A 27,240-nucleotide genomic window follows, 5' to 3' on the forward strand; every position below is an offset into this window, starting at 1 on the left:
TTTTAACAAAGACTAGAAGGAAGAAACTGGACTGTCTGGACACCCTCATTCTGCTGGCTACAGTGAAAACTTTGCCCCAGAACAGATCAACTCAACAGGTTAGCTCAACAAGTATGCCAACAAAGGATTAAGAAAACAGAAGGTTCAGCCTTAGGGCATAACAGCTCAAACTTAAATCAACAGAGGGGCAAGTCTATAATCTATAGTCCATAAGGCAAAAAAAAAATTTTTTTTTAATTAAATGAGTAAACAAGAGGGAGAAAGAGCTACAGTTGAAAGCTTCTATGGACTAAGACCCAAAGAATAGAACCAATGGACTAGGATAAGATCCAGGAAACATCAAGCAAAGTCTAAAAAAACTAGGGAATTGGCTGTAGCTATGGAGGAGTTCAAAAAGAAACTTAAAAATCAAATGAGACAGGTTGAAGAAAAATGGCAAAAGGAAAATAGTAGCCTGAAAAGCAAAACTTTTGCTGTAAACAGAGACATAGCCACTGAAAGCCAGAATTGACCTGCTAGAAAATGATGCAAAAAAAAAAAAGAAGAAAAGAAGAATGACTTGAAAGGAAAGGAAGAATGGACCAAAAGGAAAAGGAGAATCAAAAGGTCATGGAAGAAATTCAGTTCAGTCTTTAAAAACTAGAATTAGGCAATTAGAAACTGGTTAATCTTACTTTAAAAAAGAAAGAAGAGAATCAAATTAACAATATCAAAAGTGAAAAGGGTGATCTCCCCTCTAATGAAGAGGAAATTAAGGTAATTGTTAAGAACTATTTTGCCCAATTACATGGCAATGAATATGACACTCTAGGTGAAATTGCCTAGATTAGCAAAAGAACTAGAATACTTAAATACTCCCATCTCAGAAAAGAAATTGAACAAGCCATCAAGGAACTCCTTAAGAAAAAATCCCCAGGGCCAGATGGATTCACAAGTGAATTCTATCAAACATTTAAAGAATAACTCATCCAAATACTATACAAACTATTTGACATAATAAGCAAAGAAGTAGTCTTACCAAATCCTTTTTGACATAAATATGGTACTGATTCCCAAGCCAGGCAGGTTAAAAATAGAGAAAGAAAATTATAGGCTAATCTCCCTAATGAATATAGATGCAAAAATCTTAAATAGGATACTAGCAAAAAGACTCCAGCAAGTCATCACAAGGATTATTCACTATGATCAGGTAGGATTCATACCGGGAATGCAAGGATGGTTCAATATTAGGAAAACCATCCACATAATTGACCATATTAACAAGCAAACTGAAAAAAATCACATGATTATCTCAACAGATGCAGAAAAAGCCTTTGACAAAATGCAAAACCCATTCCTATTGAAAACACTAGAAAGTATAGGAATAGAAGGGCCTTTCCTAAAAAAAAGCCTGTGAAAAAATACAATACCCATTCCTATTGAAAACAATGGAAAGTATAGGAATAGCTGGGCCCTTCCTCAAAATAATTAACAGTATATATTTAAAACCATCAGCAAGTATCATTTACAATGGGGATAACTTAGAAGCCTTCCCAATACGATCAGGAGTAAAGGAGGATATCCATTATCACCTCTATTATTCAATATTATACGAGAAACACTAGCAGTAGCAATTAGAAAAGAAAAAGAAATTGGAGGGAGTAAAGTAGGCAATGAGGAAACTAAACTATCACACTGCAGATGATATCATGGTATGCTTAAAGAATCCCAGAAAATCAATTAAAAGGCTAGTGGAAATAATTAACAACTTTAGCAGAGTTATAGTGTATAAAATAAACTCACAGAAATCAACAGCATTTCTGTTTATTTCCAACAAAACTGAGCAGCAAGAGTTAGAAAGAGAAACTCCATTTAAAATCACTCTAGAATGGATAAAATGTGGCACAATCGAATGTAATGATCCAGGACAATTCTGAGGGACTTATGAGAAAGAACGCTCTCCACATCCAGAGAAAGAACTGTGGGAGCAGAGACAGAAGAAAAACAACTCTTGATCATGTGGCTCTATGGGGATATGTTTGGGAATGTAGACTCTAAAGGATCACCCTGGCACAAATATTAATAATGTGGAAATAGGTCTTGATCAATCACACATGTAAAACCCAGTGGAATTGCTTGTTGGCTTTGGGATGAGGGATGGGAGGAGGGGAGGGAAAGAACATGAATCATGTAACCATGGGAAAAAATATTCTTAATTAATTAATTAAATCAAATTTCTAAAAATAAAAACTAAAAAATTTCATAAATAAATAAAATCACTCTAGACCAAATTCAAAATGGTTAAATGACTTAAATATTAAGAGTAAAATCATAAATAAATTAGGTGAACATAGATTAGTATACGTGTCAGATCTGTAGAAAAGGAAGGAATTTAAAACCAAGCAAGAAATAGAGAACATTGCAAAATGTAAAATGAATGACTTTAGTTACATTAAAAAAAAAGTTTTGTACAAACAAAACCAATGCAACAAAAATTAAAAGTAACGCAACAAATGGGGAGAATATTTTTATAATAAAACTCTCTGACAAAGGTTTAATTTCCCAAATATATAAGGAACTAAGTCAAATTTACAAAAAAAATCAAGCTATTCCCCAACTGACAAATGGTCAAGGGACACTAATAGGCAGTTTTCACAGGATGAAATCAAAGCTATCAATAAGCACATAAAAAGGTGTTCCTAAATCTCTCCTGATTAGAGTAATGCAAATGAAAACAACTCTGAGGTACCACCTCACACCTAGCAGACTGGCTAATATGGCAGCAAAGGAAAGTGATAAATATTGGAGGGGATGTGGTAAAAGGGAGACATTAATTCACTGCTGGTGGTAGTTGTGAATTGGTCCAACAACTCTGGAAGGCAATTTGGAACTATCTTTAAAAGACTGCCTGCCCTTTGTACAAATATATATTATTGCCTCACTTTTTATTGTAGCAAAAAATTGAAAATGAGAGGGCGTCCATTGATCAGGGAATGGCCGAACAAATTGTGGTATCTGATGGTGACAGAATATTATTAATGCTATAAGAAATGATAAACTAGAGAATTTCTATATGAATTGGAAAGACCTCCAGGAATTGATGCAGAGCAAAATGAGCAGAACTAGGAGAACATTATACACAGAGACTGAACCATTGTAGCACAATCAAATGTAATAGACTTTTCTACTAGTAGCAATACAAGGAAGGGAAAGAACAAGAATCATAGAACCACAGAAAAATATTCTAAATAAATTAATTTTTTAAAAAGAATAATGAACTATCAATCTCAGCAATCAGCTTCCATGCATATCTGTCTGAAGATTCTATTATCTTGTTTTTATTTATCTTATTTTTCCAAAGACTGTGAGAATGGAGTAAGTACAAAGAGATACAGGGTGCAAAGCAAATATCTTGGCTGGAATTCAAAGGAGAAGGGCTCCAAAAAGAATTTGAAAACAGGATAAAGAGAGGAGAACAATCCAGAAGCTGGGTTGTTCCTGGTTCATTAAGAACTTTGAGAGACTTCCTGAAAGAAGCTGTGAATGTGCTGGGAAGAGTGGCCAGCTTCTGGACTGCTTTCTCCCTCTGTTCCTGCTTGTTGATTCCAGTTTTGTTCCTGCTTGTTAGTTCCTGTTATGTTCCTGCTTCTGGTTCCTGTTTGATTCTGCCTGTTCATGATATTGGTTTAAACTACCTGTGAGACTCTGAAGAAGAAAGCCAACCTGAACCTAAACTGTTCTGTTTGTTAATCCAGCAACCCTGCAGGCACTAGCCTGTGAGCCTTGTTTGACCCTGTCATCTGGTAATCACCATTATTGAGCCAATCTTAACTATTTATTTAACTTTGTAATATTAAGATATTACAAAGACTGTTTGGAGTGGCCATAGATAGAGAAGCTAGAATAAGGATTTGGGGGTTACAGTACTGGCAGGTCAGGGCTTTTCTTAGCTTGGAAGACAAAGACGACAGGCTTTTTGCAAGCCTCATACTTTGGAGGGTGTCCTTTTTCCTTACCCACTCATCATTACCTACATCATTAAACCTTTTGTTTATGTTTATATATATATTGCAGTCAGATTGCGTTCCTAACAGATCCAGGACTGAGTCTCCATCTTGCTCTTAGAGCCTGAGATAGACAGAAACAACATCTTTTAAAATCACTAACCTGTCAAGTGGTCAAATGAGCATCTTTCATCACCATTAGTGTCCTGGGGTTCAGAGGTGAACCCCTGGGGTTCAGGAAGGAAACCTTTTGCAAGAATGCGAGACTCTGAAACTTGGCTTAAAAATAAAGAGAAATTTATTAATTTGGAAAGTAATGTTGAATCTCACCAGGAGTTAGCATAGGTAGAAGCCTGCCTCCTAGGTGGAACAGCATGGGTGGAAAGCTGCTCCTAAGGACAGCAAGACAGCATGAGTAGAATGCCTCAAGTTTTTATATTCTTTTACAGCAGTGAGGACCTTGGGGGGGGGGGGGGGGGGGGAATATGTCAGAAGACCTTGGGTGGTTCTCCTGACTTGGAGGACAGATGGATGAGGTGTGGCTTTGTCCGTCTCAAATCAATGGGACAATCAAAGGAGGATAATCCTCTCAGGGTCAAATGTTTTGGGTTGGGAGTCAGAGGTGTAAGGAAGCAAAGGAATTTCCCTGATAATAGTTTGCCTGAGTTTCTAGGGGTAATGTCCATGCCAAGAGGATGTTTTTTAAACAGCATTTTAGAGGAATAAGGGCAAGAACTATATTTGTCCAATCCAACAAATATTTATTAGTCACCCACTATATACAAGGCATTTTCTTTACCTAGGCAGGAGGCACTAGAAATAGATGTCTGTTTCTGTTGTTCCCGGTCCCTAACACGGTGCTTTTTCTTTGGGATACACTTAAGAAATAGCTTTCAAATGAATGAGGGAGTGAGTAAATGACTGCAAAGTGCTGAAGATAATAAAATACAAATTAAAAAGAGTATGTATCTTCAAGGAGATTATATTTAATTGATGGGAAATACATATTTGTTAAGCCCCCAGTTTGTGTCAGGCAATAGGGATACAAAGAAAAAATTCTTTCCCTCAAAGGACTCACAATCTACTGCTGGAGATGATGTGCAAACAATTTTGTACAAACAAGGTAAGTACAAGATAAAATTGAGATCATCTCAAAGGGAAAACATTACCATGCAGTAAAATCTTTGTAACTTGGGAGATACTTGAATTCAACTGTCTAGATTTCTTCAATCCTAATTCTATCATCCAACGCTTGGATGTACTAGGTGGACTAGAGCTTGGGAAGCTGCAAAGGGTTATGTTCTACCTGGAGCCAGAGGATCTGGTTTCGAATTCTGACTGACACTGAAAATTCCCTGTACAACCTTACCGAAGTCGCTTTCCTTCTCTGGGCCTCAGTTTCCTTTTTCGTATGAAGCAGGGGATGGTCTAGATAACCTCAAAGGTCGCTCCCGGCTGATCTAAAGCCATGTTGATCCCTACTAAAAAAAGATCGGAACGCTTCCCCGAGCTGCGTGCAGCCGAGGCCAGAATGTGAGCCAGCGCGCCTCGAAGGCATCTGGGAAATGGAGGCCTGAGGCGCGGGGGATTCTGGGTATCGTAGTTTGCGGGCCCGTCTGCGCACGCGCGCCTCCGCAGTGACGCTGTGGCGACAGGGGCTTTTGTTGGCTCGAAGCCGCCTCCGCTACTCCAAAGGTGAGTCCGGGCCCAGGGGGACAGCGCGTGTGTGATGGATGTATGCGTGCATATGTGTTGTGTGGGCATATTACATGTCTAACCAGGTGGGCGTGCCACTCACTGGGTGCGCCTCTAGTTTGTGCCTGCTGAGCTGTGCGCGCGCTCACGTGCCTGGCTGCGCGTGGACGTGCTTAGTGGGGCGGGGCTGGAGAGCAGAGCTGGCGCATGCGCAGTTTCGTTGCTGCAGTTCTTTTCCCTGGCGTAGTTAGCCGGAGCCCTCTGCCTGTGGTTCCTAGGGAACAACATCCAGCACTGCCCACCTGATCTGGCGGCAGGAGCGTTGGAAGTGCCATACGGAATACAGTAACACATAACATAATGTGGACACACGTGTTCATTTATTTCCAGTTTCCTCCGCACATTCGGGGTGTTGATTTCCTCTCTTTCTTTAAAATATTTTATTTTCCCCCAATTACACGTAAAAACAATTTTAACATTAATTTTTTTTATTTTGAGTCCTCCTCCCCACCCTCCGACTCCCCCCTCCATATTAGTCATTTTGTAGAAGCATCTCCTCTCTTTTCAGTGAAATTTCCATGCATCAAAGTCTAATGCAGACATTACCAGAGGAATACTCATCAACTTTATTAATTAATAAGCTCAATTATAGAATATAGTTTCTCTATGTTCTTTTACTTGTAAAACAGTCCAGCTTACTCAGATGATCTTCTGAGTTGATTTTAATAGAAGTTTAATTCTGCCATGATTTTAACTTCATTATTTCATTTTCAGTCAAGCTTACTGATTTGTGGTTTGCAGACTTTGTTCTCTTTCCTTTTTTTTAAATTGGGACTATCTACAGCCTTGTTATATTTCTCCTATTTTCTATGATCTTTCAAATACTGAAAGTGGCTTAGCAGTTACAGCTACCAGTTCTTTCAGGACCCAAAGGAGTTGTTCATCTGAATGGAGTGATTTGAATTCATCTAAGGGAGCTAGAACTCTTGTCTAGGACATCAATTCCAGTAATCATTTTTTGTTCTGTTTTTTTCCAATGTAATGATCATTGTAATTTGTTAAAAAAAAAAAGAAAGAAAGAAATACAGAATAAGAAAGCAGTAGCCCTGTGTTGTCAGTTATCAAATAGTCACTTCCATATCCAACACAGATCTTGGCCCTTTATAGATCCTGCTTTTTCTCACAACCTGGCTTTAAAAAAAAAAAGAAAGAAAGTTTTTGTTGTCCTTAACACCATTCCTGCTTACTCCTGGCACATTCCGTCTGTTGATTATCTCCATGTTATCCTGTACATATTTATTTTGCATTGTGGTTTGTATGTTGTCTCCTTTGTTGGACTGAAAGCTCCCAGGAAGCATTCTGTCTCTACTGTTTATATCTTCTTACCTTGTCTTCCCTGCATATTGACTCTTGGTCTTGCATTGAGCTCCAGTCTCACTTAACTAACTTCCTTTGGATATCCTAGAACAGCACAAAGTATTGGCACTCATGCACAGTGGGCACTCATGGAACTGCTCATTCTCCCTCTTCCCAGTACAGTAATAAAAAGATAATCTGTGGAACTGTTTCTGGTTGCAATAACTGAATACTCTGGCAGTGACGAGAGAGATGCTAGGGGAACCTGAGGGTGCCTAGTTATAAATGGAGATAGAAATATTTCTTCAGTGATAGATAGAGAGATGCTACTAGACGGGTTACTCTGAGGTTGCCTATCACTATTGATGACTAATAAATCAAGATATTTCCTACCCTCCTCCTCCCTTCAACCCCTCCCTTCACCACCCTCTTCTTGAAGCCTTTTGGCTTCCCCCCTGAGTGGACTGTGAGATTTATAAGGAAAAACTCCTTTCTTTTCCTTTCTCAAGTAAGGGGGTTTATTGGAAACAACAGGATGGGGATTGAGGTGAGAGGAATAGGGGTGTCCCTAATCTATAAGGAGAATTAGGAGGATTATGGAAAATGTCAGTCCTGTCACAACTGTGACTCAGAGACAGTCAGAGAGATGGAGGACAACTGTTAAATCTTCTTTCTTCTTCCAATTACACAAAGCCAACAACAAAAGTAAATTTCTTCTCAGCCCCCCCAAAGGTCCTTCAACCTAGGACAGACGAAGCCAGTCTCCCTTGATCAGAAACCCCAGAGAAGAAATTTTTCAGTTCATCTCCTCTGGCCAGGCTCCAACTGCCTTTCCTGGGAACATTCTATTTTGGAATCTTCCCCTTGATTGGCAGATCAGGTCCCCAGCTTTGTTTCTTGCATGCTTGAAATTCTCTCTTCCTCCATGCCTCTTCCACATCAAGGACATTTTTTGTATGTTCCCCCCACTACCCAGCCGCCCAAAGCAAGCTCTTCCTCCTTCCTCTCTCTTGGGGTATTGGGGGGGGGGTGTTCTCTGGGTGCTCGAACTTGAAAACATTTACCAACACTGCCCTAGAAGCATCTCAGACTCTATTTAATAGAAATAGAATTCATTCTCTTTTATCCCAAACCCTCCTCTCCTCCTATTTTTCCTATTATTGATGATGGCTCCATCATCCTCATAAATACACAGGCATTAAACTTCAATGTCACCCTACAGTCCTCATTCACACTTACACTGAACAGCCAGCCTGTTGCTAGATATTGTTATTTCTACCTTCACATGGCCTCATATACATTCCCTTCCTTCACTCACGCAGCCACCACCTTCGTTCAGGTCCTCATTGCCCCTCAAAAAAAGTACTCTACTATTGTTCTAATTGGGTTCCCTTCCTTCTCTCACTGATCCTTCATTCAGCTACTAAAGTGCTTTTCTTAAGACAGAGATCTGACCATGTCACTCCCCTGCACAGTGAGCTCTCATTTACCTCCAGTATTAAATGTAAACTCCTGTGTTTGGCATTTTAAAGTTCTTCATCATTTTATCATTTTATACCTTTCCAGTCATCTAACCCTTTATTTTCCCACGCACATCCTAAGGTCCCAATACTGCCTTCCTTACACCTCATTAGATTTCCCTTCCCATATTCGTATCTTTTTACTCCACATCTTCATGACTGGCATGCTCTACTTCCTCACTTCTGCTTCTTAGCTTCCCTGCCTTCCTTCCTTCCAAACTCAGTTTAAATCTCATCTACTTCTGGAAACCTTTCCAAGTTCAACAAATAATTCTGCCTCCCCACCCAGAAGTGTCTTCCGTCCACACTGTACATATAGTGCATCTGTCTAGTTTTTTATCTGCTATTTCCCTAATTAGAATGTAACTTCTTTGGGGGCATAGACTATGTTTTTGTGTTTCTTTGCATCCCCAGTGCTGAACACAATGCTTGAATAAAGTAAATGCTTAATAAATACTTCTTGATTTGACTTGACTTGTCCATTTCTTTTTTTTTAAACCCTTACTTTGTCTTAGAATCATTACTAAGTATCATTTCCAAGGCAGAAGAGCAGAAATGGCTTAGCAATTGAGGTAAAATGACTTGCCCAGGGTCACACAGCTAAGAAGTGTCTGAGCCTACATTTAAACCCAGAACTTTCCATCTCCAGGACTGGCTTTCTATCTACTGAGCCACCTAGCCGCCTTGTGTCCATTTCTTTTTAAAATTTAACTTAGTTGTTGAGTTTTCTATAACTCCACATTGGTCTCTTCAAACATGGGGAAAACTCAAATCAGCCATTTTACTTTGTCTGATACCTGAGAGTCAGGCAGCAGAGGTTGCCAGCAAACTGTGTTGTTTAGGGTTTGAAAAAGATAAATTAATGCCTTGTGTCCTCTCGCTCTGTATCCTCTATATTCCACTCTCCTACAAAACACTCATCATAGGACTCCCAGACTATGGAAGAAGCAGCTGAGTAGCAAGCTTTATGAGAGCTGGTGAGCATGGATGGCATGTCAGCCGATTTTGAAAGCAGTCTCCTGTTAGACTTTTGTCTCCACTTTTCTCACAAATAGGAAAGATAGAAAGCTACCCTTGGGGAAGGACCACAGTCAGGAGATGGACAAGAAGCAAGCAGACACACACGTAATATTTGACAATGGAGCTCCACAGTAAAAGCCCCCCACCACTCAGTCATCAGGAGGGCCTGTTACCACTAAGTAGTCCTTAGTAAACAATGTGTGGATATAGGAGTATAGAGATTAGTTGAGAGGAGAACCCGGTCTTTTAGAGTGAATACTCTAAATCCAGACCACTCTGGCATAAGGATTAGAAAGATAACAGGAACAGATAGAGAGAGGAAGTTAAAGAGTGAGTTTAGCCAGAGGCTAAGCTCTCTGAACTACAGAGTTAGGTGAAAGGTGATGCGCCAAAGAGGCCTGGCCTTTTGTGGAGCTCCTATTTATTCCCTTGGTGATGCAAATGGGTACAATACATAGGGATGAGAGCAAGCGTGTTATCATTGGTCACTTGTAAATTATGACAAGGTATAGGTGTGGTTTGTCTCAGGCCAGGTGATCCCAAAGAAACCTGATTTCGCGCCTAACCTGGGGGAAGCTGGGATCAAGGGTCAAATACTTTCCTTGCCATGCGCAAGACTGAGCATGCTCTCTTCTAAGCCACTCTGTACATTCTAACTGTTTCCCTTGTCCATAGCTAGGTGTGGACTGCTACAGAACCTGTTTCAGGAGCCTTAGGAGCCACGTACAAGAAACTAGCTTCCTGAAGAATTCTAAAGTTTTCATTTGTACAAGCCCACTACTGCATTAATAAGAAGGTCAGGAAGAGAAGCTAAGCTAGGAGCACATCGTGTTTATTTGCTACCACAACTGACTCCTGAAAAAGAAAGCTTCGTTCCTCAAATGACACCTGAAGAGAGATCTTAGGGAGCAAGCAAAAAAGTAAACCTAAGACTGGACTGAAAGGGCAGTAGTAGTCTCTCGGTAACCGAGGATGACGATTGTCTTTGTGTGTTTTTGTGCACAAAGACACTTGTGCATGAAGATGTAAGTGGAAAAGTCGATGCACAGAGACAGTCCCACTCTCTCGGCGTTGGAAGCCTGGGTCTTTTAGGAACAAGTAGAGACCACAAATCTATACGCTTCATTGCCCCTACTAGGGATAACTGACTTTATACAGAAAAGGTAAGGGAGTAGAGCTGAGGGAAGCTTAAGCAGACTGTTAGTCCAGGTGATTTTCAACTTTAAATTAACCAAAACTTTTTACTTTAAAAAAAAATGATACTGTTGTCAGTACTAGAGTCATGAAAATCTAAGAATATTATGTTCCAGTAAAATACAAAAGTCTAAATTAAATGCTACAAATATTACAAATTACAGAAGTATTACAGAACGGAAACTATTGAATTATGTTACATTTTTCATATACTTTTCTTTATTCATCTTCATTTTGTATCACCTACCACTCCCTCTTTTCCTCCTGTACTGACTTCCTTTCCCTTGCCAAATTACAGAGCATATGTGAAATATATCAAATTCATATAGTCTTTATAGACATTTTTTAGGTTACATTATCTTTTGTTTACCTTTTCACCAGTATATGAAAAATCTGCCAACTGAATTATTTCTTTTGTTTTTCAGTCTGGGACACTAGGTCTGGGGCTAATAAATCAACTCCAAAGGAATAAATTTCTGAAGAAGGATCATCTCAGATGGTAATAATGGAACCACAAGATAGTCCCTACAACCCCAAGTTAATAGAAACCCAGGAATGTGATGCTTGGTTAAAGAAACAACTGGCAAATGAGGAGAGACATTTGAGACAAGCAACCATCACCCACAATGAAACTCCTAGAGGAGGTCATGAATATAGTCAATATGGGAGAAAATATAATCTAAAGTCAACCCTTATTACAAAACAGAAAATTCCGATAGAAAAGACACTACATAAATGTGATATACATGGAAAGAACTTAAAACCAAATTCAGATATAATTAAACATCAGGAAAATACAGAGAAGAAAACATATAAATGTAATGATTGTGAAAAAGTTTACAATGACCTCTCAACCCTTACTCAGCATTATATACTTCATACTGGAGAGAGACCCTACAAATGTAATGATTGTGGGAAAGCTTTCAGTCGGAGTTCATCCCTTAATAAGCATCAGAGGATTCATACTGGAGAAAAACCCTATGAGTGCAATGAATGTGGGAAAGCCTTTCTTCAGAGCACACACTTTATTCAACATCAGAGAATTCATACTGGAGAGAAACCTTATGGATGTAATGAATGTGGGAAATCCTTCAGCCAAAGCTCCTATCTCAATCAACACCAGAGAATTCATACTGGAGAGAAACCTTATGAATGTAATGATTGTGGGAAAACATTCAGTCGGAGTGCCCACCTTACTCAACATCAGAGAATTCACACTGGAGAGAAACCATTCAAATGTGATGAATGTGGGAGAGCCTTCAGTCGCAACTCCTCCCTTTTTGAACATCAGAAAATTCATACAGGAGACAAACCCTATGAGTGTAATGAATGTGGCAAGGCCTTCAGCCAGAGCACACTCCTTACTCAGCATCAAAGAATTCATACTGATGATAAATCCTATAAATGCAGTGAATGTGGGAAAGCCTTCAGCCGGAGTTCATGCCTTTCTAAACACCAGAGAATCCACACTGGAGAGAAACCCTATAATTGTAATGAATGTGGGAAAGCTTTTAGTCAAAGCTCATGCCTTTCTAAACATCAGAGAATTCATACTGGAGAGAAACCCTATGGATGTGATATATGTGGAAAAGCTTTTAGTCAGAGCACACACCTTACTGAACATCAGCTTATTCATACTGGAGAAAAACCTTATGAATGTATTAAATGTGGGAAGATGTTTAGTCGTAAGTCATCTCTTCTTGAACATCAATTTATTCACACTGGGGAAAAGCCTTACGAGTGTGTTAAATGTGGAAAAACATTTAGTCGAAAATCATCCCTTATTGAGCACCAGTTTATTCACACTGGAGAGAAACCCTATAAATGTAATGAATGTGAGAAAACCTTTAGCCAGAGGTCATGCCTTTCCAAACATCAGAGAAGTCATACTGAAGCCAAGCACTATGAGCTGAATGATTCAGGAAATCATTGATATGTAGTTTGAATCTCATAAAATTTCAGGTAATTCACGTTTGAGAATAATGTAACCCAGTGACTGAGGAAAACTCAACTAAACTTGTCATTTTGCTAAATACTTGAGAGTCAAAGCAGCGCAGTTTGTTACCAACTATAATGTTGTGTAGGGATCTGGAAAAGATAAAGTCTTCCTTTGTAATCCTGTGCTTCTGTAAAACATTGGCTGTCATTTAATGCTTAGTCATTCAAATCTGATTGAGCAGAATAATGACCCAAAATCCAAAACAATAATTAAATACCAAGTTTTCCATTAGTAAAAAAAGTTTAAACATATTCAATTTGAAGCAAACTAATGAAACGTGAAGAAAGTCTTTCATAGTGAATGAAAAATTAAACATGTTCAAATCTATGTCCAAAACATTATATTTCTATAATTTAAATCTATCTCTCTGTTTAGCCTCTCTAGCACCAAAACCTGCACATAACTATTATGTGTGTATGCATTCAATTTTTTTTTAAAAATCCAGGCTTATCAATTCAGAACTGTAGTCCATTTTATGTGAGTTCTTATCCATTTATTTCCATTGTATCTTCTACACATAGTTTTGTTTTTTAAGTCATACAAGGTTCAAGATACCTTCATTTGTTCCATATGATTCCTAACTCATAGTGTTCAAGGTTTACGTACAATTTTTTCCTTTCATTTCTTCCCATGCCACTTCTTACTTTTCCCTCCTTTCTTCATTTTTTACATAAGACAGAGATTGAGGCATTACCAAGCAGAAAAGTTAACAGTTAAATTGTCCATGTTAAAGCCTTGTGTCTCTCTAATTCTTGGAGTTTTACATAGTGCTTTCTTCACAATACCCCTGTGAACAGGACCTAGAATATTATTACTCATAAAAGTGATATTCCAAACACTGGTCACAATAATTACAGAAGCCCAGACTTTTCAACTGAATCATTCAGAAGCAATAGCAAAGCTGAGATATAGCTATCAAATTACTCATCCCACCTCATTCAAAGTGAATATTTTAGTTAGATGAGAACACAATCAATCAAGGACATTTCATGATGTTTGAGAAGTCTGATCAATTTGTAAGAGTAAAAGCCACTCGATACACTGGATTGATGCTGTGTAGACGTATTGGTGTTGGCTAAAAAGCCTTGGCTATGCCTTATAAGTCTTCTATAAAAGAACAGACCAGTTTCAACCCATGATTTGAGTCTTACAGCATTGAGAAGAAAAGAGTTCTAGCCAAGTCCCTGAGAAAAAAACACAGAGGAGCTGGATGAAGGAGATGATCTGTTTCCTTCCCTCTCCCATGACTTAAAAGGAAGACATTGTGAACTTGGAAAGGTGTGAGGACTTGGACATCCTAGCAGTATGCCCAGAACATCGGCAGCTGATAGCTGTGTCTGCTTTGAGCCAATCACAAATTAGACATAATGAAGAATAGCAGCTTCAGAACTCTACCAGAAGCCCACCTGAAAGCTACACCATTGTTACAAAAGAACTTCATAAAGCCACACAAATAGGAGAAAGGCACTTACAAGAAAATGACGATGGGACCTCTTTGCTGCTCTGTGGTTTCATATATGCTTTTGATAGTGTACCCCAACGCAGAGGGGATGTTTGGTGCTGTTTTTAATGCCCCTTGGTAAATAACTTTTTAAAAGCTAATCAAATTTTTTTCTGGCTAATTGACATTAACTGCTAACCACGTAAAGTCACTAGTGGAGACTTGAGCTGTAGTACCAGAGAAACAACTCCACCCCCAATCTTTAGAATTCTTAGGGGAGTAGCAACGCTCTGGGGACCCAGCCTGGGAAATAGTAGCCCAAGAATATGTGCAACAACTCCCATTTCATACAAAATGAACCAGCTCTTGTGGAGTTGAAACTTACCAAAATTCACACCAATAATGTCAAAGTGAGAAGTTTCAAAACTGAAAACAACTTAAAAAATACATATTTTTGTTCACAAAAAAATACTGTTTGAAATATTTAGAAATTTCAGGAAGACCAGCAGATTATGGGTAACAGGTGAATTTAAAAGGACAAAGAACAGTCCATCATTTTGGAAGTACTTCCTAGTAAAGATAGGTTTTCAATAGACTCTTCCTTCTGTATGGAGTTAAAACATTTTGTCCGAGGGTCACAAATCTCACCAAATCCCCTAGTTTTCCCAAACCTCCCCCAGGCTCCTTAAAAGGGCCTCCAAATGACTAAAGCTGCTTCTTCACAAAAAAGAGCCCATACTTTCCCTATATATTGTTCAAGGGCCTCATTCCTTGGTTGAAGAAGGGCCATTTTGAATAATGAATTTTCCAAAGCCACTAGTTAGAAATCCTGCCAATTGTGCCAAAATACTGCAGTTGGTCTCTTCCCCCAATCTCTTCTTGCCCCCTTTCCATTTGAAAGTAGAACGTTTTGAAGATTAGTCTCTTCACTCAGATATCTCCTATTTCAAGTTTTCATTTGATAGTCTTTTCTCTGGTTGTGCCCTTCTTGGTAGAAAGCACGCCACCACTTTCACCTTGCCTGTTTGTCTCCAACTTTGCTTAGACACTGGTTTGAGCACATATTTCAGCTAAAGCTAAGGGTAAAGTTGTTTAAGAAAGAGCCTCAATAAAATGTTGAAATTCATTTTTATGATTTTGGCCTTAGTGTTGTTGTTCAGTTGTGTCCCATTCTTTATGACCACATGGACCAAACTATACTGCCCACAGGGTTTTCTTGGCAAAGATATTGAAGTGGTTTGCCATTTCCTTCTTCAGTGTATTAAATAGAGGTTAAGTGACTTGCCCAGAGTAACAGGTCATAAATTGAGGCTGGATTTGAACTCAGGATATCCTAAATCTAGGCTCAGCACTCTATCCACTGATCCATATAGCTACCCCATTTCTTTAATGAAATGTTAATTTTAAAATTATATCTCTAATAATAAAAATATTATGATTTATGAGGTTTATTAAGGATTATTAGAAATCAAGGATACAAAATAATAACCAGGTGCCCATGGCTGATTAGCCAATTCAGAATCCCTGTGCTTAGCTTACTTACTAGTTTCTTTTTTAGCATTTTACTATCCTACATCCAAAATTTTGTTAGGTTGTATAGTATAAAATGCAAATTGTTTTACTCACCCACTATTAATAAAAAAAATACAGATAATTTTCAGTGATATGACAAGGAAATATTATTAGAATTTTCCTTTAGAACGAGGATTAATAGATAGGATATACAGTTATAACACCCCACCTTCCTCAGTTCCTACAATATACTGATACCAAAATCGGAGTTTAGAAGTGATTTTCCAAAAATGCAAAGGGTATTCAGTCTTCTCATTATTGGATAACTTGAAAAGTTGGATAAATTTGAAAACAGAATGTTTTACTCACCCACTATTAATAGCCAGAGTCAGAGCCAGTGCATGCTAGAATACGTGAGTGAGCAAGGGGCACCTCTGGGTCCTTGGAAGCTGACTGAAACCACTGAGGACCTACCCCTGAAAGCACCTAGACCTGAGGACCCAGCAGGCTGAGGAGAACAGACTGTGGGTGCCAGTAGGGACATAGCACAGAGAGGTACAGCAAACAGTGGAAGCTGCAGAGACTCGAGAGCCAGCCTCAGCCAAAATCCTTGCTCCTTAGCTCCATACACAGAGAGCCTGCCCATCTCACTCAGATTTCTAACTGGAAAGGGAAGGAAAAACCACCACAGTAATGGCAAACAGTGCCCAAGAATAACAACTTCCCAACACCAAGAAAAAACAAGAAGAAGGGTTTGACCCTGGATAAGTTTTACAGAGGAAAACCCAGGCTTCAGAGGAAATACAAATAAATGCACCAAAACCATCCAAAAATTAGAAATTGTCCACAAGCTCTTGAAGAATTTAAATTGGAACATATCAAAAAGATGGAAGCCTTATGGCAAGAAAAGTGGGTAACAGTTCAAAAAGAAAATAACAATTTAAAGGACAAAAACTCCCAATTGGAGAAAAAGCTGGCAGCCACAAAAAGCAGGATAGACCAAACTGAAAAGGAAAACCAGTCCTTAAAGACCAGAATTAGACAATTGGAAGCTAATGATCTTGCAAAACAGCAAGAATTAATAAAGCAAAGTCAAAAGACTGACAAAATAGAAGAAAACATAAAATAGCTCACTGAAAAGATGATGGATCAGGAAAACAGAGCACAAAGAGACAATTTGAGAATCATTGGTCAACCTGAAAACTCAGAAATAAACAAAAATCTTGACATCATACTACAAGAAATTATCCAAGAAAACTCCCCTGATGTTCTTGAACAATGGGGCAAAATAGACATTGAAAGAGTTCATAGAACAGCCTCTACAACAAATCCTCAAAATACAACTCCCAGGAATGTAATTGCCAAGAGCTTCTAAGCTAAGGAGAAAATTTTACAAGAAGCCAAAAAGAGACAATTCAGATATCAAGGAGCACCAATCAGGATTACACAAGATCTGGCAGCTTCCACACTAACAGACCACAAGGCTTGGAATATGATTTTCAGAAAGGCAAGAGAATTGGGTCTTCAACCAAGGATCACCTATCCATCAAAACTGACTATATACTTCCAGGGTAAAGTATGAGCATTCAACAAAATAGAAGATTTCCAAGTATTTATAAAGAAAAGACCAGAACTAAGTGGAAAGTTTGATATATAAACACAAAGATCAAGAGAACCATGAAAAGGTAAATAAGAGAGAGAGGGAAAAGTAGAAAAATGTTTTTTTATTCAAACTTTCTTCTTTAAGGGCTTCAATAAGATCAAAATATTTATATTAATATACGGAGAAAATGTTATTTGTAACTCTCAAAAATTATATTCACTATTATAGTAATTAGAGGAATCATTCACAGGAAGAGATTGGGGTAATAAGTGCTATAAGATGATAACGCAAAAAAAAAAAGAAAAAGGGAGGGGGGAATCAAAGATCGCACTAAGAGATACTTGAAGAAATAAAATAAATAGGATAATCTTTATCACACAAAGATACACATGGGAAGGGGAGGGGATTCTCTTATAAGAATGAGAGGAAGAGAGCACTAATATGTAATACTTAAACCTTACTCTTGGTGAAATCAGTTCTGAGAGGGAAGAGCATCTAGATCCATTGGGGTATTTTTAATTCTATCTTACCCTACAGGGAAAGTAAGAAGGGAAAACTAAGGGGGGGGGAGGGAGTACAAAAAGAGAGGGAAAGAGAGGGGGGGAACTTAACAGACCCTAAAAAAATAAGAAGGGAACAAAAAGGCAGGGGGCAGAAAGGGAAGCTTATTAAGGGCTGGGATTAGGGGAACTGATTAAAAACAATACAAAAAGGATATAGCAAAAGAAGAATTATCATAGATAATTATTATAGATAATAAATAAAAAGAAGGCTTGTCATGGATCATTATATTGATCAGAGTAGATAAATCTTACAGTTGATTAACATTATAATATTGCTTAATAAATGAAAAAGCATTTAAATATTTAAAAGAAAAGCTAAATGACTTACCGACAATAAACCTGTGGGAAACCTCAGTGTAACCTTTTTGGACCAAGATAAATCTAAATAAAATTTTTTTAATTAGCAAGAAGACCATAGATACATATAAAGATCACATGTACTATGTCCATGTTAGAGTCATGTCATGAATGTAGAATTATTTCAACATAAAGAAAACTATTAACTTGACTACATGTAAGACTATATTAATAAGAACAGAAAAGTGATTATATCAGTAGATTTAGACAAAAGTTTAGACATGTTACCATATTTATGTTCATTTTCAACACAAAATCCAATATAGGATAAATCTGCCTTTGCTTAATATGATAAATAGTATCTATCTAAAACAAGGAGCCAGCACAATTGGTAATGGGGATAACTGAGAAGAATTTCCAATAAGATTGCAGTTAAGGCAAAGATGCCCCTTATCACCATTATTATTTGATATAGTGCTCAAAATGCTATCATAAGCAATAAGAACAGAAAATTGTGAGAATAAGCATAAGCAAAGAGAAAATAAAATTTTCACTTTTTTGCAGATGACAATAGTTTACTCAAAAGATCTAGGGAATCCACTAAAAATTTATTGAAATATTAACTAAGTTATAGGATATAATTATTAGCATTTCTATATATTTCCAACAAAATTGAGATGGAAGAGATGAGAGAAATTCTATTTAAAATAACTATAAAATGTATAAAGATTTCATTAATCACAGAATTGAAAGTAGAAAAGGGCCTCCATAGCCACTTAGCTCAACTCATACTGGAAAAAAAAAATTTACAGGATAACAAATACAGAGAGAACCTACTAATGCAGTAATACGTCAACAAATTAAATCAATAAATTCACTGATATTTGGTGACATCTCTACAAAATTTTGAATAGCTAAGTCTGGTTAATATGTTAGAAATATGAATCAGGAATGAGGAATGAGTCAAAAAACTTGGTTGGTTGGTTATCCTTCATACTCAACGGGTTGACCAAAATGATATCACTATGTTCAATCAATGTACCTTGAGTCCAACTATGGCTAATCAGACCAATAGTTCTCAGAAGGCTGTACCATAGGTTGGGCACTTGGCTTGTATGAATATTTGAGATGGATATGACTAGATCTGCATATTTCACATTTCTTTTCAGCTACAGTTAGTTCTGCTTTTCTCATAAAGTATAGCACCGTCTTTGATGAAGGCAAGCCATGCTAGATGGTTCTGGGCCAGTATCTCCCATGCCTCACAATCAATACCAAAGTTCTTCAGAGAGATCTTTAGAATGTTCTTCTACTGTATCTCCAATTTCCAAATATATTCCTTCCTTCCTCAATTAGAGAGCCTTCCTTTTTTTTCTGGCCAAAAAGAGATGACAATGTGGGATCTAGCATATTGCAAGGAACATAGAAAACTCTTTAATTGTCCACTATTTTTGAGAATTACAGATATCCTTTTTCCATGTAGACATAAACATTTTGACCTTAATAAGTCCCTTAAATTTTCCCTTTCTTATTTGCCTTTTTGGACTTCTTTTGTGTCTCATGTTTGGACTTCAAATTTTTGGTTTAGGTCTGGCTTATTCCTCAGGAATGCTTGGAAATCGTCTATCTTATTGAATGACCATCTTTTTCCCTGAAAGAATGTACTCAGTTTTGCTGGATAAGTGACTCTTCATTGTGTAGGAGTTAAAAATTAAGGTTGGACTAAATATAAGAGAATGTGGTCTCTAAAATTAATATATCACAAGTCAAATTACTTTTTAGCAGCTTTATTTACAAAATAGAGAGAGAGAGTATAGTAGAGAAATGAGAAAGAGGGTAGAGAAGGTATCTATCCTATCACACTAGATAATTACTCTGGCCTCGTTCGAACCAGGCAGGCCTTGTTAACCCTCCACCAGAGGACCCTCAGCCAGAGAGCTGTTTAGCTGGAGGACCTGGTGGTGAATAACCATGTGGCTTCCTCCAGTAATTAAGCTCTACAGAAGCCAGGAAAGGAGTCAGCCTTTTCACTCACCCACATGGAGGTCCAAAGGGAAGATCCAAAAACAGTCTTACCAGGAGCAGTCCAAGATCCCAAGCCAGAGCTCCTCCAAGGCCAAGTTCAAAGGAGAAAATGATTTTGGACAGGAATTTCAGGGTTTTTATAGTGTATTTTCCTCATCAATTCCTGTCCCTTCTTCCACTTTACGGGGACCAATTGCCATCTATAACTTTGCTTAGGACTATCCTGGGGAAGTCAGCCATTTCTGAGTTATCAACCACTTTAGCATGTGTGTTGAGGACTTCCCCCACTTAGGCACTAAGTAAGGTGAAAACACTTCTGGTGATTAAATTTAAAAGTAGGCTGAGGAGGGAGTTAATCCCATCTTCAAAGCTATAAACCCAAATCATTCACCTTCCTTAATATCATATTCCATGCCTTTCGAGCCTTTAATGTAGAAGTGGCTAGGTCCTGTGTGATCCTGATTGTAGCTCCATGGCATGTCAATTGTTTCTTTCTGGCTGTTTGAAATATTTTCTCCTTAGATTCATGGCTCTTGAATTTAACTATTACATTTCTAGAAGTTGTCATTTGAGGATTTCTTTCTGGAGGTGATCTGTGAATTCTTTCTATTTCAATTTTATTTTCTTATTCAAGGATCTCTGGGCAGTTTTCTTTGATAATTTCTTATAATATGATGTCCAAGGTTTTTTCTTGATCATGGCTTTCAGATAGTCCAACAATTCTCATATTGTCTCTCCTAGATCTATCTTCTAGGTCAGTTGGTTTTTCAATAAGATATTTCATGTTTTCCTCTTTTTTTTTTCATTACTTTGATCCTGTTTTATTACTTCTTGATTTCTCATGAAATCACTAGTTTCTAGATGGCCAATTCTGATTTTTAAGACCTGATTTTCCTCTGTCAGTTTTTGGTTCTCTTTTTTTTTCAATTGGCCCATTTCTTCTTACATCACTTTCATTTCTCCTTGCATCTCTTTAATTTCTCTTCCCCATTTTTCCTCTGCCTCACTTAATTGGCTTTTGAAGTCTTTTTTGTGTTCCTCCAGAATCTCTGTCCAATCTATATTTTTCTTTTGAACTTTGTGTGTGTTTGCTTTGCTTTCACTGTCTCCTTCCGTGTCTGTACCTTGCTCTTTGTCTCCATAAAAATTCTTTAGAGTTAGATGCTTTTTTTGTTGTTTTCTCATTTTTCCTATTGTAAGGATAATTTTAGAGTTGTGACCTAAACTAAATTAATTTTGGTCACCAGGGGATATCCCAAATAAAATACCCAAGTCAGCTGGAAATTTATGGTGATTTTAATTAATATAGAGGAAATAAATTAAGGAGAAGGGAGAAGGAAAAGGTGTAGGATTTTTCCCACCTGGCCTGTGCCAGGGGGAGTTCAAATTAATGGCTTTTAAGAGGATAGCTTTGGAAGGTAAAGGAGAAAGGAATCAGCCTAAACTCCAAGAGGGCTCAGATAAGATGCCTGAACCTGAACTAGCTACTCAGCTTCTCCCAGTATAGTATTGTGAATTTTAAAATCTCCATCTTGCTTGGTCTAGCACCCAAAATTGTGCACACCCACACTACACAGGCATGTGCTAGTCAATGACAAATCAGAAATAACTAACTACCCACCTGGGCTGTCCTAATCCAAGCTTAAGCCACCATTGGCACTTGTGAGGCACAGGAAGTGAGGTAAGGAACAGCCTCTGGAATTCACTCACTTCCTGTGGACAGAGCGAGATGCCAGTTCGTGCTAAGAACTGGAGCAGAGAGGAGGCCTGCAGACAGCTTTCCTTCAGATTGGTCACGTGAGTCAAGGACTGATTCTCCCTTCTACCTTGGCCTTAGGGCCTAATCTCCCTCTGACTCAGCCAGAAGGTTGAGTTAACCTTTTTCCCTTTCCTCCTCTCTCCTTCACTCCCTGTCCTTTTTCCTTACTCCCATTGCGATTAAACCACCATAAATTCCATTCCGACTTGAGTGTTTCATTTTAGGAATTTCATAAGTAAATTCCTTGGTGACCATGAATTAATATTATAACAATCTTTAGAGGTGATTTTTCACCACAACAGTATCAAGGGAAAACTTACCGCCAAACCGGACAATAGCTGCCACCACACCAAGATGTCAGAACTCTTAGCATGCTGTCAGCTAGAGCCACCTCTCCAGGGAAAAGAGCCCAAGAGAGGAAATGATGCCAAATATCTAGATGGTCTTACATCACTTTCCTCTTGGGCTAGCACATGTCTATCAAAGGCCATCCTCCTAAATACTTAATCCTTAAGTTTGAGTGTAGACATTCCTGATTTTGTTAGACTAAGTAGGGTGGAGTAATGTAAAGTTCACAAGACATTCCTGATTTTGTTAGACTAAGTAGTGTGGAGAAATCTAAAGTTCACACTATCTAAGTATAGGTAGGTTCTGTTTTCTGGGAAGTTGGAGTGCCCTCTTTAATTTCACTCCTTCCTTAATGCTATTCTCAGCTTATTTTCTGGGTTTTTATCAATGATGTGATGGTCCGAGGACTGAGAGCCCCCTCCCTCTGCTGATTCAATTGGCCCTTGAGATCCTGATAATTCAGAGACTTGTCTTGGGATTGGTTGTAAGATTTTGGACTTACTTTGATATTGATCAGATCAGGAACTACTTAAATTATAGTCTTAGGCTTAGGTGTAAGTTTTTGGTTTTACTTTGTACTTGTTCTAATCAGGCATACCCTTGATTGCCCTGTCCTGGAGCTCTGCCCTGAGCTTTAGGCAAAAAGATATGCCCCCATCCCAAACTGTGAGTTATATCTTCATCCCAAGCCCAGACTGGGATTCCTAGCTTTGCTCTGGGGCCACATGGAACAGCCCACTTCAGCCCAGACTGCCCTGGGCTAGGACTCTGGACTTCTCCACAGATTTAAAATTTTAAGAGGTGTAGGTTGGCTTGGGCCACTATTTGCCCAGGCAGGATATTAGGATCTGACTGTTAGCTAGTGATTAAGTTTTGAACCTGGGACAGAAAATATGGGGTGGTGGAGTGTGGTTTTCTCTTCACTCCTCTGCTCCCCTCTCTTGCTGCTCCCCACTCTCACTGCACCCCAGTGCCCAAGATTTTCTCTGCCTACCTTTTGGGTTTTTCTTTTCTTGAAAGTTGTTTCACCCTATCTCCTTGTTGGTTCTTTTCCTCCTGTTTTCATTTTGTGACAATATTTTAATATTGGTTGGAGAGGATTTTTGTAGTGACTCAGAGCTACTCTGGTTTACTCTGCCATCTTGGCTCCACCCCCCGAAGTCCAGCCACTATTAAACTATAAGTGATTTAACTATCAATTTTTTTGTCCCTGAATAAGAAGAAATGCCTTGCTAATTACTTTTTTTAAATATCCATTTGTTTTCCGAGTACCTGAAACAAATATTAATATCAGTTTGTATTTCAATATCATTTTAAGGTTACGGTGCTCTTTCCTCACCACCACCCTATAAGAATTTGTTGTTTGGTTGTTTCAGTTGTGCCTGATTCTCCATTTGATTTTTTCTTGGTAACGGTCTTCTCCAGCCCATTTTACAGATGAGGAAACAAACAGGGTGAAGTGATTTGCCCAGGGTCACACAGGAATGGTCTGAGGCCAGATTTGAACTCAGGTCTCTCTGAATACAGATCTTATACTCTATCCTGTATACCACCTCTACCTGCCCTCTTCAAGGATAAGTATCCCCAGTTCCCAGAAAAGGAAACAGTCTCAGAGAGGGGAAGACATATTTTGAATCACAGAGCTGGTAGAAGGGTCCTGGAACTCAGATATTGTCACTCTCAAACCTGTGCTCCCTTCTGGACTGTATGTGCTCTTTTCACTCAGTTACACTCTCCTTGAATGGATTCTCTCTTCACGAATTCAACTGATCAGAAATCCTTTCTGTCAGGCTGTTTCTATGATCCCAGTGCTGCCCCTCAGAGACCATTGAAATAGAACTAAAGACTCCATTCTCCTTCCAATCATCATTCTTACCTCTTCACTCTCCCTCAACCCTCATGTCCAACATGATGCTGACTCTTGTAATCCTTCTGCCCCTTTTCCCACAGTCATCAGCTTAATCTCAGCCTCCAACTCATGCTCCCTCCCCACGAGGATTTGTTTCCCAAGGCTGGAGTCCCTTCAAGATGGCTGGCTAGGTCCATATTCAATTACAGGACTGAGGACTGCAGGTTCAGCTGCATTGTCATTTCCAAAAAGCCATTCAAGAACAAACCATTTACAGAAACATGACTCCTTTAAGGCTAGGATGTGGAGAGTGACCAGCCTTTTCAGAAGTCACCCTCAAGGTGATTGGGGAATGACCACTGCTAGCCACCCAAAGGTATCCAATCCCATCTGAGAACTGAGCACGGCTACTTCCTCTGAATTTGACCTAGAAGGACAAAGTCTTCCTCCATCCCCCTAAAATTCAGTCCTTTCAGGCTACTTTGATGGTAAACTGAGTCCTGAAGAGATTCCCCCAGCAGAACATGCAAGGTGGCTTAAATTAGTAGGCAGGAAGGCCCCCAAAGCTGGAGGGTCTAAAACACATTTTACTTCAATTCTCTTCAAGGTACAGTTTTCAAGGATACGGAGCATAAAATTTTAGCCAATCCTTCTGGAGCATCTAGATGGCACAGAGGATACAGCACCAGGCCCAGAGTCTGACTCATCTTCCTGAGTTCAAATCTGGCCTCAGTCACTTACTAGCTGTGTGACCTTAGGCAAGTCACTTAACTCTTTTGCCTCAGTTTCTTCAAATGATCTGGAAAAGGAAATGACAAAGCACTTCAGTGTCTTTGCCAAGAACAAAGAATCAGACACTACTGAGAAAAGATTAAACAATAACAAATAACTGACTGAAAGCTCATTGTTGGGTTCATTTATAAAAACTGTTCATCTTTGGGTCGAAGCACACCAGAGGGAGCTTGTGAGCTACAGCATTAGATTCTCCTACCCGCCCTCCCCCCCCAAATCCCTCAGAGTCCCTGAAAACTCTTGGGGAGAGGTAGCAGCTGAGCTCTGGGGACCAGGCCTGCCATTCCTAGTGGGGATTGAGAGAGTGGCTTCAGAGCATGTGAATCCCAGCCATGGAGGGACAGTCTTCTGCAAAACTCTGGAGGTGGGAGATACAATGACATATAATGGGAACAGCAAGGCGACCAGATTGGCTGGAAGGCAGAGTATGTAAAAGAGAAAATGTGAGAGGAGTCTGTAAAAATAGGTGGGTGCCAGATTGTGAAGGGGCTTCTGCCAAAGGGAGGAATTTATATTTTATTCTAATCAGTAGCAAACCAATGAAACTTCTTGGACCGAAAAGTGATAGGGTCAGTCCTGTAGATCTAGGAATAAAATAATAATAATGGTAATGATGAACATTTATACAGGGCTTCAAGGCAAAGATTACCTCACTTTATCCTCACGACAATCCTGGGAGGAAAGAAGGTGCTATTACTACCCCCATTTTACAGATACAGGGATTGAGATGAGAGAGGGATTAAGTGACTCACCCAGGGTCACAAAGCTAGTAAGTGCTTGGAGCCAAATTGCACTCCAGGTCCTGTGCCTTAACCACTGCCCAGAAGCTCTGGATTCAAGCAGCACTACCCACTAATCTGCCCTTAGAAAAGACCCCGTCCAGCTCTCATATGGGCCCATCCTTCCCAGGGCCTCCTAACACAGGCCAGATTCGCATACCTCCTTCGGTTCCTACTTGCTTATGAATTGGGCTTCTGGGACCCACAGTATCATCATCTAGCAAGCAACTGTTATCTTCCTATCATTTTCCTTCCTTTCTCACTGAACAGTATGTTGGTTCACAGTCATTCTCTCCTTAGCCTTTTCTGCCCTCGTATGAAGGGGCTTACATAGATTAGATATAGATATAGATATAGATATAGATATAGATATAGATATAGATATAGATATAGATATAGATATGGAGATGGAGATGGAGATGGCGATGGAGATGGGGGGGGGAGAGAGAGAGAGACAGAGAGAGAGAGATAGGGAGATAGAAATGGAGATAGAGATGGACATAGAGATATTTGCTCCCTCAAAAACCCTCTTCTCAAGGAGGCTCAATCAGTGGATTGAGAGTCGGGCCTAGAGACAGAAGGTTCTGGGTTCAAATCTGGCCTTCAGACACTTCCCAGCTATGTGACCCTGGACAAGTCATTTAACCCCCATTGCCTAGCCTTTACCACTCTTCTGCCTTGGAGCCAATACACAGTATTGACTCCAAGATGGAAGGTGAAGGTAAAAAAAAACCCTCTTCTCAGTTCCTCCATCAATACCATTCCCATGGTGTACCCCACAACCCCACATAGCTAATACCATCTGCCATCACTCTTAAATGTTCCTTCTATATTCAGGACCTCCAAAGTTCTTTTATCTCATGATCTTCTACCATTCCATCTTCCCCTTTGATTTATACCCTGTTCTTCACTTTCACCATAACCTCTGTCTCTTCCACTCATCTCTTTCCCAGGCCATTATCCCTGCACTGGCTACACTCTCCTTCCTTCTCTATTTCAACCCCTTGGGGGGGGGGCGAACCCAAATCCACACTAAAACCCATTGCCCCCTTGTCCTATTATCCCCAATTACTCCTACCATCTGCCTCCTTTGCTCTTATTCATATGCTATTGAATAGAATCAGAAAAAAATCCCAAAATGGAGTTTTCTGGGCCCATTTCAAATTTGTTACCAAATCTTAACTGGGTCCTTATTATTTTATTCCCTCCAAATTGAATCTCTGTCCAGCTCTCCAGAGTCTTCTATTCCAAACCTTCTCATCTCTCCTCAAGCCTTTCTAAGGGACCTCCTCTCCACACACTTTCAGCTCAAGTACCTAGATTATCCACCAAGAGTTCTTCCTCTTCTTCCTTTCACACAACCTTCAGACATCTAGTCCTGCTGTCACTTTCTCATGTTCTATCTCAAATGAAGGGGTGGCCCTCTTGTTTGCAAAAGCCTACCCCTCTACATGCACCGGTGATCTGATCCCTTCTTGTTATCTCCAGCAGATCACCCCTACTGG

The 27,240-nt window shown here is 39.1% G+C and overlaps 1 protein-coding gene and 1 long non-coding RNA gene across 6 annotated transcripts in view; one reads left to right on the top strand and one right to left on the bottom strand.

Moving 5' to 3' along the window:
- Nucleotides 1-5,619, bottom strand: part of LOC100021822 (uncharacterized) — a 76,784-nt gene extending 71,165 nt beyond the window's left edge. Inside the window, exons 1-2 of one of the 3 annotated variants that reach the window (XR_008915864.1) lie at nucleotides 5,353-5,616; nucleotides 4,147-4,262 (exon numbers count right to left, since the gene is read on the bottom strand). This is a non-coding gene — a long non-coding RNA (uncharacterized LOC100021822). Of the gene's footprint in view, nucleotides 1-4,146; nucleotides 4,263-5,352 lie in introns of all 3 variants that reach the window. The other 2 variants (XR_008915865.1, XR_008915863.1) reach the window with 2 other exon arrangements.
- On the top strand, nucleotides 5,590-15,343 carry LOC103095010 (zinc finger protein 501-like). Of its 3 annotated transcripts, none has more exons than XM_056814236.1 (3): nucleotides 5,590-5,678; nucleotides 10,254-10,737; nucleotides 11,194-15,343. In XM_056814236.1, exon 3 carries the CDS (start codon nucleotides 11,265-11,267, stop codon nucleotides 12,699-12,701), a length of 1,437 nt encoding a protein of 478 aa, XP_056670214.1. In that variant the 5' UTR covers nucleotides 5,590-5,678; nucleotides 10,254-10,737; nucleotides 11,194-11,264; the 3' UTR covers nucleotides 12,702-15,343. The 3 variants fall into 3 exon arrangements, with proteins under 3 accessions (XP_056670214.1, XP_056670212.1, XP_007477899.2); XM_056814234.1 differs by having other exon boundaries at nucleotides 5,606-5,678; nucleotides 10,250-10,737; XM_007477837.2 differs by lacking the exon at nucleotides 10,254-10,737 and having other exon boundaries at nucleotides 5,609-5,678.
- Nucleotides 15,344-27,240: the final 11,897 nt, after the last annotated feature.

This window comes from Monodelphis domestica, chromosome 1 (assembly GCF_027887165.1).
Source record: "Monodelphis domestica isolate mMonDom1 chromosome 1, mMonDom1.pri, whole genome shotgun sequence".
Taxonomy (NCBI): domain Eukaryota; kingdom Metazoa; phylum Chordata; class Mammalia; order Didelphimorphia; family Didelphidae; genus Monodelphis; species Monodelphis domestica.

Coding starts and splice junctions, on each gene's coding strand:
- LOC103095010 (XM_056814236.1), top strand. CDS start 11,265: ATGGTAATAATGGAACCACAAGATAGTCCCTACAACCCCAAGTTAATA.